This window comes from Bemisia tabaci, chromosome 3 (genome assembly GCF_918797505.1).
Source record: "Bemisia tabaci chromosome 3, PGI_BMITA_v3".
Classification (NCBI taxonomy): Eukaryota; Metazoa; Arthropoda; class Insecta; order Hemiptera; family Aleyrodidae; genus Bemisia; species Bemisia tabaci.
The window spans coordinates 29667983-29682396 of record NC_092795.1 but is presented as its reverse complement, the minus strand read 5'-3'; the positions used below and the strand labels follow the sequence as shown (position 1 = coordinate 29682396).

Below are 14414 nucleotides of genomic sequence, written 5' to 3'. Positions count from 1 at the left end.
CCAACCATGCCAACCAATAAGATAGCTCTATACTCCCCATGTCTTCTTTGTCTATCGCTTTGTCTATCAGTTTCAATAATCTGAGCTGGTTCGATTGCGAAAGGTACTGATTTTTCAGCACGACCTGGCAACAACGCCGCTCGATCACTACGCGCCGTCTACGATGGAGAACGAAAGCACGGACAAGCTGATTAACGCGATAGGCCACAAGGCCCGGAGAGTGGATAATTATAATTTACGGATCGGAGAAAATGGACGGCGGAGGTATTAGCGGAAGACGGTCGGGGTAATTAGTTGGACGAACGGCTGTCGAAAAAGTTTCCCATCGGGGGGACATCGGAGCCGCTGACAGACGCGGAAGGTGTCAGCCCCGAAAACTTCGGCCCCGAGCTCAAGGCTGGAACTTTTTCAACTCTTTCCGGCCCCGAAATCCACCCCGGCATCTCATCAGGATCCGCAGCTCCGGAGGCAAAACGCTGCTGTTCCCTGGCTGAACGAAAGTGTTACCAAAGCGAGCAGCAAATGTAACACTCACGTTTAGAGCAAATCATTGGCATTGTTGGATATTTTTTTCATGGAGATTCCTGTATACTGCCGTGCAAAGGAAGAACGCCGTATGAACATTCGAGAGTTGCCAAATTTCCTTCGATTAAACATGTATTTTTGACGAAATTTATGCACATTTTTCTTTGAAGTTTTCAGGTATTTTAGAGTAGGTAAATTGCGTACAAAATTGTCTGAAAATTTTGGAAATAAATATTCAAAATTTTCCCAGTAAATTCGGTTTTTATCGAATGAAACTTGGCAACGCCTGAGGGCTCATACGGCGTTCTTCCTTAACAGCAGTATAAAACTTTGCATTCAGGGTTTCCATAATGTCTTTATTTTCCAATGCCCTGACTCTTGAATTTCCCGATTCCCTGACCTTCGATCAGGAAACCTCCGCTTACCTAGCTTTTTTTCTTTTTGGTAAGCTGAATTTTGCATGATTTATGAGAAGCGGGAAACCATTTCCAGGAAATAACCCATTTTTGACGTTACGCATTTTATGAACGGCTTCCTAGTATTTTTTAGTTTGAGTGGAAAATGTTATTGGATGCGCCATCCACCTTCTTGTAAAATTTTTGATTCACGTCAAAAATAGGTAGTGTTTCATCAAAAATAATAATATTAAACCTTTCACTATCACACTAGGTCCCCCCCCCCTTCCGGGTAACCAGGTTAGAATTGCAGGCAGCATGCGATTGGAGACTGTTAAAGTAATCTGACCACGCCGGCTTTCTGTTGACTGCAAAGTCTTAACATTTTGAATGGAGGTTCATGAGAGGCTCTTGCAGGAGTTGCAGGAAGAGAGAGAGGTTTTAATTATTTTTTCACTTTATTCCTCCATGAAAATACATTTACTCTTTAAAAAAAGGGGGAAAAAAGGAAAAACGAGTAAATGAATAAAGTTTTAAAACTGAATTTACACAGTAGGGGCGTGCAAAAACAAATCTCCCTGGTTGACCATGTATGGACATCTATTAGTACATGCACACACTCAAGGAACCATACAACAGAAAAACAGCAAAACTTACTTGTTATTGCAGCAGTTCATCTTGTAACTTGTGACTGTTTGAAAACTCTCCTGAAGACAGCTGTCTCCGACCGACTGACAAGAGTCAAATCATTACATTCACCTGCATGTGAGTGTTGGAGTAGGCATGGTGTCTGGCTGTCAGAACTCACTATTCCCTCAAAGATACCTAAGTAAGTAAGGATCTCTCTAGATTCTAGATCAAAATTCGCACGATAAACTGGGTTTTGCTCAGTAAAAGGGAAAGGAATAGGAGTAAAATCATCCTGTATCCTGTAACCACTTCAAGGATTCAGGATTAAAATTAAAAACCACTTGAGCTGAAATTGCACCATCATCGTGTGAGTCACCGACATTGTTCTGATTGTTATTACCAGCGTTGTTAATATCTAAATTCGCATTTACCGGTGGATTATTAACTACAATAGCATCGTCAATAATGTTACTGCCACTGCTGTCAAAATGTTTATCATTTGGATCAATGTCGGCACTTTCATCACGGTTCATTTCATTACCACTTGCTAGCAAAAAGTTCTCAAAGTCTAGCGATTCTTCGAGAAAAATTTCATCATCATATGCTTGCAGAACACGGCGAATATCGTTTTCATTGTCACTTCGCGACATTTCCGAAAAATTCGATCAAAATACTCCCGAAATAGGTACCAAACGACGCGGATGTAAACACTTCACTTGAAACACTTCACTAACCTCTTTTGGGTCGCACTTTCACATAAACATAAGCAAATTGCAGCGCACTCTGTCGGAAACTCGTCTCTATGCGTCTATAGTTCCAAATTGCAAAATGCAGTCCATTTGTTTCTCCTCGAAAAAATGAAATAGGAGCGGAAATTTTGAAACCTCGAGAAATGGAAATACGTGGTTTCGCACTTTGGCCATCGATTTCTCTGTACATAAATATACTTTACCCCTGAAAGGTAGTTTTCAGTAGCACGAACACAGATGCAGCGTTCGTGATGCGGATAAACGATTTATTACTTCAGTTTACACAGGACGGCAAGGGGCTTTTGTTTCCTTTTTTTTGCCCCCTGGAGAATAAAATTCAAAACGAAGTGTAAAAAACCACTATTTCTGGCCAGATATACAGTTTCCTGTAGTAAAAGTTATTTGATTTGATTCTATCCTCTAGCTCCACTACGCCGCATCATCTCTCGAAATAGTTGAAGTTTAATCAAAGAGGGACGCCAAGTTGTATTTGATTCAAATTATCCTTAAGCCAAAGCGGTCACCCACTGGGAAAGAAACCTAGGTGCCGAACATTATGGTATCATTGTTTCTAATCAGTCAGTGTCACAGAGAAATAGAGAAATGACGACTATAAAGTCATGGCCCGTAGTACGAAAATAAAGAGCGCCTTCAATTGGAAATGATACTGTGCAACACACGAAAGCTCGAATAGTTGTATCATTCCAACTTCATGTCTTTTCATTAGTGACCGCGATCACCCATGCACCCCGGGACGGGGAAAGGACGCGTGGTGTACACAGGCTTTAGGAGACCAATTTCCGTATAAAGTCGAAAAATTAGGATTTGAATTTTGGACGGAACGCACTCAAATGTTCCAAAAAATAAGTTGAAAGCAGAGTTTTAATCCTGCTAATTTTGAGACCTGGGTATGACAGATATAACTTTGAATGGCTAAGTATTCCTGAAATCCACCTACTTTTCAATCTATAGATTCCAAACCGGTGGAACGCCGATTGATTTGGAATACGAGTATTTGTGCGTTTTTTTGTCCCATACCTAATATACTTCTAAGTACTCCTCTTAACAGTAATACCAACATCTCAACTATGCAAAATTCCGAACTTTCAATCTGCTTGACAAAATTCGCTTTTCAAAAAAATTTTCTTTCATGACTCACGAAAGTAAAATTTTTGAGGGGACCTCACGGACCGTAAGGTCCCTTTGGATTTACCAAGAGACGAACATGAATATCATCTGTTATGGTCCACAGGAAAAAGTAGGTAAGTAACAGAAAACTCAAAATGGGCTATTGTTATCACATAGGTATTGGAGGCGTGTTATACATATATGCTTGAAAATATCTGTTATATGAGCTCACCACAGGAATCCTGACTAGAAACTAGAATTATAAGTGTTGTATATGGTGTATAGTGCCCCACTGTATAGTGCTCAACTTCCGAACGGGACAGACATATCACTGAGAGAAGAGTTTGAATGCCTTTAATGGGCGTGCTAAGATTTTTTGTGTTCTGATAACTATTAGAAAATAAAAAAGTCACCAAATTTCAGTAAATCTGAGCAATGACCTGGCCAGATTTTTTACGGGGGGGGGGGGGGGGACCTAGAGTCAAACGTTTCTCATAGGGAAGGAGGCTGTTCAAAGTTAGAAAATTCCTAAAAATCGCGAAAAAATGACCACCAGGAAGAACATTTTTAGGTCATGAGGGAGGGAGGTAAAAACAATCCGTGTCTGAATCTGAGTGTCGTGAATTTTCTGCCTCTATTTCTGAGTGGGTTAAAATAACGAAACCTAAGAATTCAAACTAAAAATGTATTAAACTTAAAATATAGATTTTCAATACCCTCTTGTTTATCGTCTATTTAAATTTAGATTTTCAATTCACTCTTGCTTATCATCTGTACAAGGATAAGAAAGCAGGCATCAAACTACATATATTTTACTAATTTAAGCCTCATGAAAAATGAAGTTTCAAACCCCCTCTTATCAGGCTCTATTTGATTTTGTCACAGCCAAAGTATCACAAGCGCCATGCGACGTTTAAAAATTTCTGTCGCCATTCTATTTTTTTACAGAGAAATCGTTGGTTGAATCTGTTTGAAAATTTTGCTGAATTTTATCGGCAGCACAAAGAAAATCCGGTGAAATTTATCGGACGGCTTCGTTGAAAAATTTCTCTGTAAAAAAATTAAATGGCAGCAGAAATTTTTAAACGTCACCCGGCACTTGTGATACTTTGGCCAGAAGGTGACAATTTGGCATCATGAACTCGATCGAAGTATAGTTCACGTTGAAAGAAATTTAGCAAACGACTTTGTGAGAAAACTGTCATAGGTTTTTGAAATGAAAAAATTGACAACTTTCAAAACATTGAACGTATAAAATTTATTTTTAAATATTCTGTAAAAATGTTCGGTGCTTGAACCAACAATTGGACCGTGTTTAGCAGAAGGGAACCAAGCCACATCAGCTATTGCCAAATTCAGTTGGGCAATTCAATTTTTTTTTACATAAGAATGTTCGTGTGGATTCTTATGAAATTTTTAAAGAATTCGTGCTATGTAGATAAGTCACTGAAATATGCACAAAAATTCGCAAAACCCTTTTCATGAAAAAAATGAAACTGCCCAATTAAATTTTACAATAGCCAATTTGGGTTGGTTCATTTCTGCTTGGTGCAATCCTGTTAATCACTTCACAATATGACCACATTTTACTTTTAAAAAAACATCACAGATAAACACCTTAAGTAGATAAAGGTTCTCATTTTCAGTAATTTCCTTGAAAAGACAAATGGATATAATGATAGAAAAGGGAGAACACATTAGAAAGAAATTAAAACAAAGTTAGTTCATTAACAGTGGAAGGTAACTGTCACGTCATAAAAACAAGTCATAAAAATTAGCTCTGATAGGAATATCACATTTTGCTTATTTTCAAGTTGGCAAAAAGCCTATTAAACCTGAGTAGAATGGAAAAGTCAGCCATGTAATTGCAGATTACAGTTTCTCGGTCCTCTCTCTTGGAGTCAAAAATAGCTACTAGGGTGATGCGTGGGTCTATACTCATCATGAAAAATGTGTATCCTTCCTAGAAAATGGCAAAAAAAACAGACAAAAGTATAAATAAATAAATTTTGCTTAAAATTGAAAAATGAAAGAGGCACAAAAAATGAAAGCTTAAAAAATGTGTTCTATTAGAGGTTGCCTATTTATCACACAACACAAAAATGCTGCCTGAATACCTGATGACATTGATGTTACAGATGTGTTACTACAGGATAAGTGACACACTTTTACAGGAACTTTTCATGATAATGTTTCTGAAATGAAATGAAATTTTCCTCTTCCTTCTTGTCCATTCTCTTTTCTTTAGATGCAATGGTACATATCAAAGGCTAGCCTGGGAATAGTATATTTAAGTTTGCTGCATTACAGATTTTCCATCTATTTTTACATTTTCTCTTTAAAAAATAGATCAATGTAAATTCTTGACAACTTAATTTTTCTGATATGTTTAAAATATTTGGGGGGGAAATCAGCAAATGGAGTTAATTTGTTTCCCTTCAAAAATTAAACATGAGTAAAAATGTTTAAACATTGCAGTATGCACCACAACAAGGTAAACTCTCAATAAGATTAAGAAAAAACAACTATAGTGAGCATCGGATATTGCGACATCGCTTAACGACACATTAATTATAACGGCTTGCAATCTGGTCAGCCCTGTGGCGGAAATGGCATTTATTCAATGTACTTGAACATCGCTTACAGCGACAATCGGATAAAACGACCAAGTTTAGCTGGTCCCCAGAAGGTCGTTGTATCCGATTTCCACTGTACACTAAAGAAGCAAAAAGAAGGAGGGATTATTTGCTTTTTGCAGAGAAGACTAACAGTCCCATCAACTCAAAGCATATGCATATACATATGCATATGCAAGATAAAACATTAAATTGCCACAGTAAAAAATTAAATTAATACTTAGAGCTTCAACAATGAAGTAAAAAAAATGTCTTACTTTTGAACTATAGCACGTCACCACTTTGTCAATACATGACAACTCTGAAGACTTTTCAGATAAAATTTTTTCAATGGTAGCCAATCGGTCATTCAACTTCTGAAAAATAGGAAATTATTTGTAAGGATATTATACAAAAAGGTTAGACACAATTATTTTAAAGATAAAGCCAAGTACATATTTTTCCTTTTAGCATTTTCACCCTTGAAATATGCACTGGATTTAACAAAAAGGAGCGACGATCATTTTCAGGAAAACTCTATCTGATGAAGCAAGTTTTAGGTAAACCACAAAGAGAAAAAATAGATAAATCATTTAAGATGGATGTACAATTTTCTGATTTCTAGAAAAAAATATAAAATATCTTGACTTTGTCCATCAAAAAAAGGGTAGTGATTTTTTTTCTTCTTCTTCTTTTTGTGCTAAAGTGAGGAATTTTAAGGAATTGAAAAACATGGCAATAAATATTTCATTGCCATATAGAAAAGAAACTTTCACTTACAGATGGATAGTGGACAATGACGATTAAACCATTGCGAGGCTCTGTTTCTTCGGAAGGAAATTTATAACCAGGACCATTCCAGTTTTTCAGGCCTCTGGGGTCAAATACTAGCATGACTGAAGTTGCATCAATCCTCTTTTGTAGGCTTTGAAACCTAAATTTAAAAAAAGAATTAATAGAAAAAGAAATGTAAAAAACTGGAAGAGCAATAATCAGAAAATACGAGATGGATGCACCAATACAAATGAAATGGATAGCATTTAAAAAAGAACCAAAGGCATGAGCACAATTTTGAAAATACTTATGTGTACAGCGGAATCTACAGCAGCTACAACACTTCTGATCCAAGTAAAAAACGTTGGTTCCTTTTCAATAAAAATACACGTGATGGAGTCCGAGTAGAAAATAAGTGAAAAAAAAAAAAAATTGACGTTACTGACCCAAGAAAGTAAGAAAAACTACAATACTTCAAACTTTTATAAAATTCACTTTTTCAACACTTTACGGACCTCTACAAAAAATGATTAGTTGGCATTTCCTATAATTTTTCCTTCTTGAGGAACGCATAGTTCTCTAGAAATTCTAAATTGCTGTATACTAAGGCTTAAAGAAAAAAAAGCTTAAACACTAGAAGAAATTCTAAATTATTTGAGTGAATTTAAACTTGAATCCTGTCAAATTGGTGTGAGCTTTAAAACTTGATCAATTCAAGTTGCAATTGATACAATTTATCAATAATGCTTTGAAAAATTAAAACGCCTAAAAATTCACCTCAATTAAGAGAAAAGTTGAGACTAAAGTAAGAAAAACTAAATAAAAATTACTTGTGGAAATAATCTATATTGTGTTTGCTGCAAATGGTCCGTAACTCTCCAAGCGATGTTTGTTGAGCCAGGACACGATAAAAATATAACGAATACTTGTTCACAGTGATAATTTTGAACTTGGTTAGCCATTGGAATAAGGCAGGTTGGCTGTTTCCTTTCAGAAATGATGCTCCAAAGGCTAGCTTCCAAGACTGAAAGAAAGTAAACACAATTTTCATGAAAAACTAGGAAAAGATCACTTTCAACAGGTAAAAATTTCACATCATGCTGGTTAGGAATATCAAATACCAGTTGTTTTGGTTGAGACAAAATTAATTTTCTTACTTTGAAAAAATTAACATTAGTGCAAGAAGTGGCAAGAATTTGTGACAGCTGTAATTCACTTTTCACTCTACATTGGTCTTATGAAGATTGATCCGCACTTACTTTATTTTTCAGAGAAAGGAGGCTCAGTGCACCTCAGTTATACATCAGTTACCACATTTAAATTTGAGAAACTTAGTCAAACTTATAGGTAGCCCAATATCGTAACACATACAAACCTCTCGGCTGTGAAAAGTTTTCTCCCAAGCAGCAAGATGCGTATGAGCGGTGTTGAGATGGCTTAAAGCAGGAACAAAGAGCCAATTTTGTAGTTCTTGCTGCGCCGCCAATAACTGTTTCAAGACCTCACATTCAAAGCTGAAGCAGACATAAAAACAATACCCTTACCTGAATTACAAAAATCTATATACTTTTCAATACAGCAACAGAGGATTTCAGAATTTTTCAAAATTTACTTAAATTTATTTTGAAGTGTGTATCTTCAAGTATATTCTGATACATATTGACATTTATGAAAAAATCAATGATCTCTTGGCCTTTCCAATGTTTTCAGTCAAAGAAATCCACATTTCTGCAATTGGGATATCTCAGTAATGTTTTTGAGACTAGATTAACTGAAGTCATTAAATCCTTTTGAAGGATTTAACAGGAATATCTTGCAACCATGCAGAAGACTGTCGTACTAAGGAAGAACGCCGTATGAGCCTTTGAATGTTGCCTAAGTCTCTTTTCTAAAATATGAATTTCCAGAGAAATCTGAGAATATATTTCTTCTAATTTTTCAGTAAATTTTATTTGCGATCATATATAAATTATCTGAAAATTTCGAGAGGCAATATTCTTATCTCTCCTCAGAATTGGAAGTTTTATCAGAGGAAATTCGGTAACTCTCGTATATTCTTACGATATTATTGCTTAGCATAAAAAGGATCCCAAGTGTGTAAAAACTCAATGTTGAGTTTCCTGTGTACTTATGTAAAGAAATGATATATGTACAGACGTATTTGCAAAAAAGTGTCCAAAAATTATAAACCTAACAAAAAAGTATACAAATTTTATTCTTTTGGTTTAAAAAAATAGCTTTGTGAAAAAAGTATATTCACCGAGTTGGAGCAAAAAACCACACGAGAAAAATTAAATGTGAAAATTTAAGAGAATTGTAGGAACTCGATTGTGAGCTCGCTAAACTGTCTTTTTTCTGATTCCTTCTGGACATGAACAATTTCAATGCTTTAGACAGAAGTGTTTTTTCTTGTTTCTCATAGGTTTATGGTTAGGTCTGTAGAGAGCCCTCTTCCCCTCTTCCCTTCTTTTCCCTCATGATAAGAGGCAAAAAATGCCTTAAGTTGCGTTTAAAATAATAAAATATGAAAATTCAGAAAAAGCCACTCAAACTACCTCTACTAGGAGATTTTAACTCCCTCTCCAGGTTTCACATTTAGAGGGTCTGCACAATAGACAGTGTCTGGAGGCCCAAAAATCCTAAATCTAGCTTTGGAGAGAACATTTACCAATGAAATTTTGATTAATTCTTGAAAGTTTCCTGTTTTAACAGAAAAAACTGTGCTTACCTCCAAGAAGCTTTGATTGGTGACAGTAAAACATCTGAGAATGAATATGCATGTGCATCCGCAATCGCTGCTACCTGCGCTGAAAGCTCATCAAATTTAATATGCTTGTTACTAGTGCTAACAGAATACATACGCTCATATCTGAAGTAGACAGTTAAGTAGAGTACTTGGAAAATGAACTCAACTCTTGTGAGTAAATTAGAGTCAAGATAACTATTCTGAGGATAAATTCTTCAAGCGTTTTCTTGTAAACTAATGCCATTTCCCAATTCTACATCACTAGAAGGGGCTGAGAATAAAGATATCGACGACCTGAGCTTGTACTTCTGGCCAATAAAAGGGTAGAAAAATGCAACCATGATTCCATTTTCAGCTCGTGATTGCGACATGTGATAACGTTTGTTATAGCCACCTGTGATAACAACATCCTATTATGCGTTATAATTAAGACTTAACATCTATGTCCTCTTAAAGAACGTGCTTATGATACTTTGAAGGAAAGATTACCTTGTAATCATTTAGTACAATATGTTTTCCAATCAGAATGCAACTGCTTGAAATTATTTGAAGATGGAGCCACAAAAACAGGACTAGATCAGAATAGTCTACACAGTTGGTAAAATTTTGCAAATTCAAAATTTTGATCTAAAAAAAATTGCATTCCCATTTTGCATCGATCCTAACTTTTTACCACAGTTTCTTAATGCAGGATAACCACCTAAATTTAATTCATGAAATTTGTCATTGTCATGACAGGAATTGTTGAATTTCTTGTAAAATGTAAAGTAAGAGCAGAAATTTTGATGAGACATCGCAGTGGGGATTAGCAATTCTACATTCACTATCTATGTATTCCCTCATGTTAATGGTGCAACTTGGGAAATACATAATTTGATGGCGTGATTTCAAAAATTCTGCACTAAAAAGTTTGTTTTTTTTTTCTCTCTTTTTCTGTGCGAGTTTAATTTTTTGTTTCATTGAGGAAGTACGAACCAACCACATTCTTTAAAATTCTCACAGAAAATTTGATACACAAAAGTAAAACAAATGTTTTAAAAAGATAATTATCCATTTAAAAAATGAAGTGGGAGATGCAGTTTGCAACTTTGTAACTGAAATAAGTGTTTTCATAAGTACACCCTTGATGAATGTTCCTTCAAATGAGATGTTACCTACTTGTAGCAGTAAGAAGGAGGAAGAAGATATGCTTTGTTAAATCCTGCAGCTCTGAATAAGGAGGCTATGTCCTCTCTAATGCTACCTGATTTTTCAATTTTGGAAACTTCTATCTTAATTGTAAGCCTCATATTATTTCCCTTTTACATTCCACATTGGTTGAGCACTTCGATGCAGAAACGTATGGAAAGGATACAACTCGACCAGTTGGACGCGGGCAGTAAGATATTGACAGAGCTGATTTGAAATGACACCAATAACAGACTCTGATGCATTCCCTTCTTCTAAGCGATGGAGATCTGTCCGCAGTGATTCATACACAGATCTTAGAGAATTCTGAAATCAAGGTGACACTTCAATTAATGGTTAAAACTTGGGGAAGGAGGACAAAGAAGGAAATCAGAGATGAGTATCTCTAAGAATAAAATCACTAAAATTACAAAATTAACGACTGCTCCCAAGAAAAATAACCTTGATGCATGGAGGTAAATTTTGTAGGAGACAGATATTTGTGGAAGTGAGTTGAGCATAAACAAAAAATTTAGTAATTCAGTCTATTTTCATGCTAACAGAAAGCATAAAATAGCATTGCTTTTCACATTAATGTTATTCATTTAACATTTATTTGTAGTCAAATCTTTCCTTGAAAGCCCTGCCAGAGATAGATTTATTTCTTTTAATTTAAAAAATTAAAGCTGCAGGATCTTGTGAATTTTGATGACCTCTTATAGAATATCGTTCTTCTTTGATTGGATAAACAGATGCCAGATGGTCAATGGTTTTACATTATTGATGATAATGGATCTTATGCTCGGTAGGACTCAAGTTTGGTGATGAGTAACTAGGTATTTGATCACAATTTAAGAAAAGAAGATCATCAAAATTAAAACATAAAACTTACATCCTTCCTTAAAAAAATCTTATTCTTAGCTGAGAGAAATCCAAGTTCAAAGTAAGACTTTTCAGCGACAATGAAATTTCCAAGGATAACGCTGAATTGTTTCATAGAGTTGGACCGATTTAATTCTCTCTCCTTTTCCTGTAAAAAAATGACAATAACGAATCTGAATCTACACAAAGGTTAAGAGATAAGTCGCAGCTAGAAAGAGATCTGACTAGATTTGCCAAGGAATAAAAAAATGAGAGCCAAAACCTTCAGAATCCCTACAGATTGAATTTTTTTTTTTTTTTTTTTTTTTCCATCTTCATGATTCTCTCACAATACCAAATCACAAAGCAATACTACTATTTTTGGCAGGAAAATGGTAGGTGAATTAGAGTATTTCAGTTTCCCCCATGAACAACATTTTCCAGCTGGAAAACATATGCATTTATAGACATGTAGTTCATTTTTTTGGCTCAGATCCTCAGGAAATTGTCCTGAGACTAGTCTTTTAATTTCCTTACCAATCCTTTCTCCTTCGATTAAAAATAGCATTGTACTAAACTCCTCTTGCTCCAAATTAACTGGAAACTGCCATGATGAAAAACTGCCATCACCTGATAATTTTCACTAAGAATTGGACCGTGTTCAGCAGAACAGAACCAAGCCATATCAACTATTGAAAAATTTAACTTGGCAATTTAATTTAATAAGAGAACGTTTGTGCAGATGTTTTTGAAAATTTTAGGGAACTTGCTTCGTACTATGCAGAGAATTCACTGAGATTTGCACAAAAATCCACGCAACCGTTTTGATGTAAAAAATTAAATTGCCAAATACTGATGTGGCTTGGTTCCTTTCTGCTTAATGTGGTCTAATTGAGCTTAAGAATTATTCGCATGCTTATGAATGATAATTACACTGAGTCACTGGAGTTACGCTATGTGTTGCCTTTCATTCCTTTTTTTTTGACCACACACAAACTTTTTACAATTTCCCTTGCCTTCAAGTAGTCAGGTTAATTGTCCCACTCCAAAGGTAAAAAGAAAAGGAAACTGTCTGGAATTTGTAAAATACTGAAGAGTATTCGTACTGGTATTCGTTGCAAAAAGATCTGGTAGGCTGGGACATACCTTAGCATAAATTGGTATAGGTAGTCACTTAGGAGGGTCAGGAAGACCATGATTTTTCGTCAAATTGAGGATGTAAGTTTCTCTTCCCTCTGTGAAAAGCCACAAGTGTGTGCGCTGCGTGCGAGCGAACGGCCTGCACTGCGCGTGCGGCGCAGCAAATATGTTTCAGAGGCTATTATGCCTTTAAAATGCACGATGCAGCAAAACAGACAAAATTTTCGTTCAAAGGGCAGTAACTTACAAAATCTACCTTAGAATGACACCTTAAAAATGCATCAATTCAAGCTTTGCACTTAGGCCCTTTATCCCCTGTGAGAGGTGGGTTAAAATTAAAATTGTGGATTTTCTCAAAAAGTATGTTTATATTTACACAAGAGAGAAACATTATAGAGGTAGCGCTTTTCGGATTTCGAAAATCCCAAAAATAAAACACACCCTAATGTACTGGCTCTCTATGATTAGGATCTACGGCAAACAAATTTACATTTCAAGAAAGAGACGGAAAATCAACCGTAAGTATGCGTTTTTAAATTTTCTTCCAATGCTCAAATCAAGATGGCAGATCCTCTGTCACACTATAACTGTGTGTAGACTTCCTTGGCACCGTTTCAAGTGAAGCATAATGAGTCAACCACAGAGAAAGAGCGACCACTGAACATGCTTGGGAGGTAATTGCATTCCTGATTTTTCAAGAATCATTCGTAGAATTTGTACGATAAAATGGTATGTTCTGATAAGAAATCAAAGATAATTGTTACCAAAAGTTCTCTAGCTCTCTCAAAGCTGAGTTGAGCCGTGTAAGAGAAGAAAGTGGCGATGAATTCAGCGAAGAAATCCATTTTGGCGGCTGCGAAGTTGAGCGCTGAACCATGCTTTTGAGAAATTAGCTAGAGGATTTTACATTGATGGATTTGAAATGTCATATCTTGTTACCTCACTAATACATCAAAACGCATCGTAAGTACAAATGCAATGTCAAAGAATGGAAAAACGTTATCTATGATGGATAGTGAACTCCTCCTTATTGACTGAACAAGTTCTTCGTTACTGAACTACTTTAAAACTTTGACACTTCGGCAAAAATTCGAGGAACACTACAAAGAATCAATAATCTCACGCTCGTGAAGCTATATTTCTTTGCAAACCTAACCTAACTCGAGGTGTACTGTTTACTGTTCTACGTCACAGCTAAAAATGAGGCCGCCCTTCTGATTGGTCAATAGGATCGCGGGAAAACCGAGACCTCTTTGAAATTTAAAAAGGAGCGGGAAAGGTTGTGAGGTTCCCACTTATTTTGGCTCTTAAAACTCGTAACTATGACTTTTTATGTTTCAATATGTTTGTCTATCAATGTTCGACTGTAACTGAAAATTAATTGTAAGTTAAAAATATTTATTTCATATAATAACTCTTATCTCGACTCATCCCGTTTTGAAGGTATAACCATGTTAAATTAAGTTCTGTCCGACAAAAAAGCAGAAATTGGAGTCATGGTAACTAATTTTCAAATATATCACTTTCAATGTTAGATTGAATGGTGATGTAGATCCTTACAGGTTCCATCATGAACTGCATGAAATGTACTTTTTTTAACGGCACGCCATTCCGAGCACTTTTCTACGTCACAGCAAATCTTCAAGATGGCTGCCTTGCCGACATCTTCTGTATTTTCATGGTA

The 14414-nt window shown here is 35.8% G+C and overlaps 1 protein-coding gene and 1 long non-coding RNA gene across 4 annotated transcripts in view; both read right to left on the bottom strand.

Moving 5' to 3' along the window:
* LOC109029780 (uncharacterized) overlaps positions 1 to 3850 on the bottom strand; it is a 139358-nt gene extending 135508 nt beyond the window's left edge. The window contains exon 1 of the long non-coding RNA XR_011899524.1: positions 1578 to 3850. This is a non-coding gene — a long non-coding RNA (uncharacterized lncRNA). The remainder of the gene's footprint in view (positions 1 to 1577) is intronic.
* An 810-nt stretch (positions 3851 to 4660) lies between these two features.
* Positions 4661 to 13883, bottom strand: LOC109029775 (KICSTOR subunit 2). Of its 3 annotated transcripts, none has more exons than XM_019040400.2 (9): positions 13495 to 13883; positions 11622 to 11759; positions 10917 to 11056; positions 9545 to 9685; positions 8192 to 8330; positions 7647 to 7840; positions 6823 to 6976; positions 6321 to 6419; positions 4661 to 5390 (listed from the first exon to the last, which is right to left on the bottom strand). In XM_019040400.2, exons 1-9 carry the CDS (start codon positions 13573 to 13575, stop codon positions 5220 to 5222), a joined length of 1257 nt encoding a protein of 418 aa, XP_018895945.1. In that variant the 5' UTR covers positions 13576 to 13883; the 3' UTR covers positions 4661 to 5219. The 3 variants fall into 3 exon arrangements, with proteins under 3 accessions (XP_018895945.1, XP_072154244.1, XP_018895946.1); XM_072298143.1 differs by having other exon boundaries at positions 6321 to 6416; XM_019040401.2 differs by having other exon boundaries at positions 13670 to 13883.
* Between the last annotated feature and the right edge of the window lie 531 nt (positions 13884 to 14414).

Excerpts from the sequence above, each read along its gene's own strand:
- LOC109029775 (XM_019040400.2), bottom strand. The coding sequence starts at position 13,575 with ATGGATTTCTTCGCTGAATTCATCGCCACTTTCTTCTCTTACACGGCT. Across the intron at positions 11,057-11,621 it reads AGATTTTTTTAAGGAAGGAT|AATTCTCTAAGATCTGTGTA; the intron begins GTAAGTTTTATG and ends CCTTGATTTCAG. Across the intron at positions 6,977-7,646 it reads AATATAGATTATTTCCACAA|GTTTCAAAGCCTACAAAAGA; the intron begins GTAATTTTTATT and ends TTTTAAATTTAG.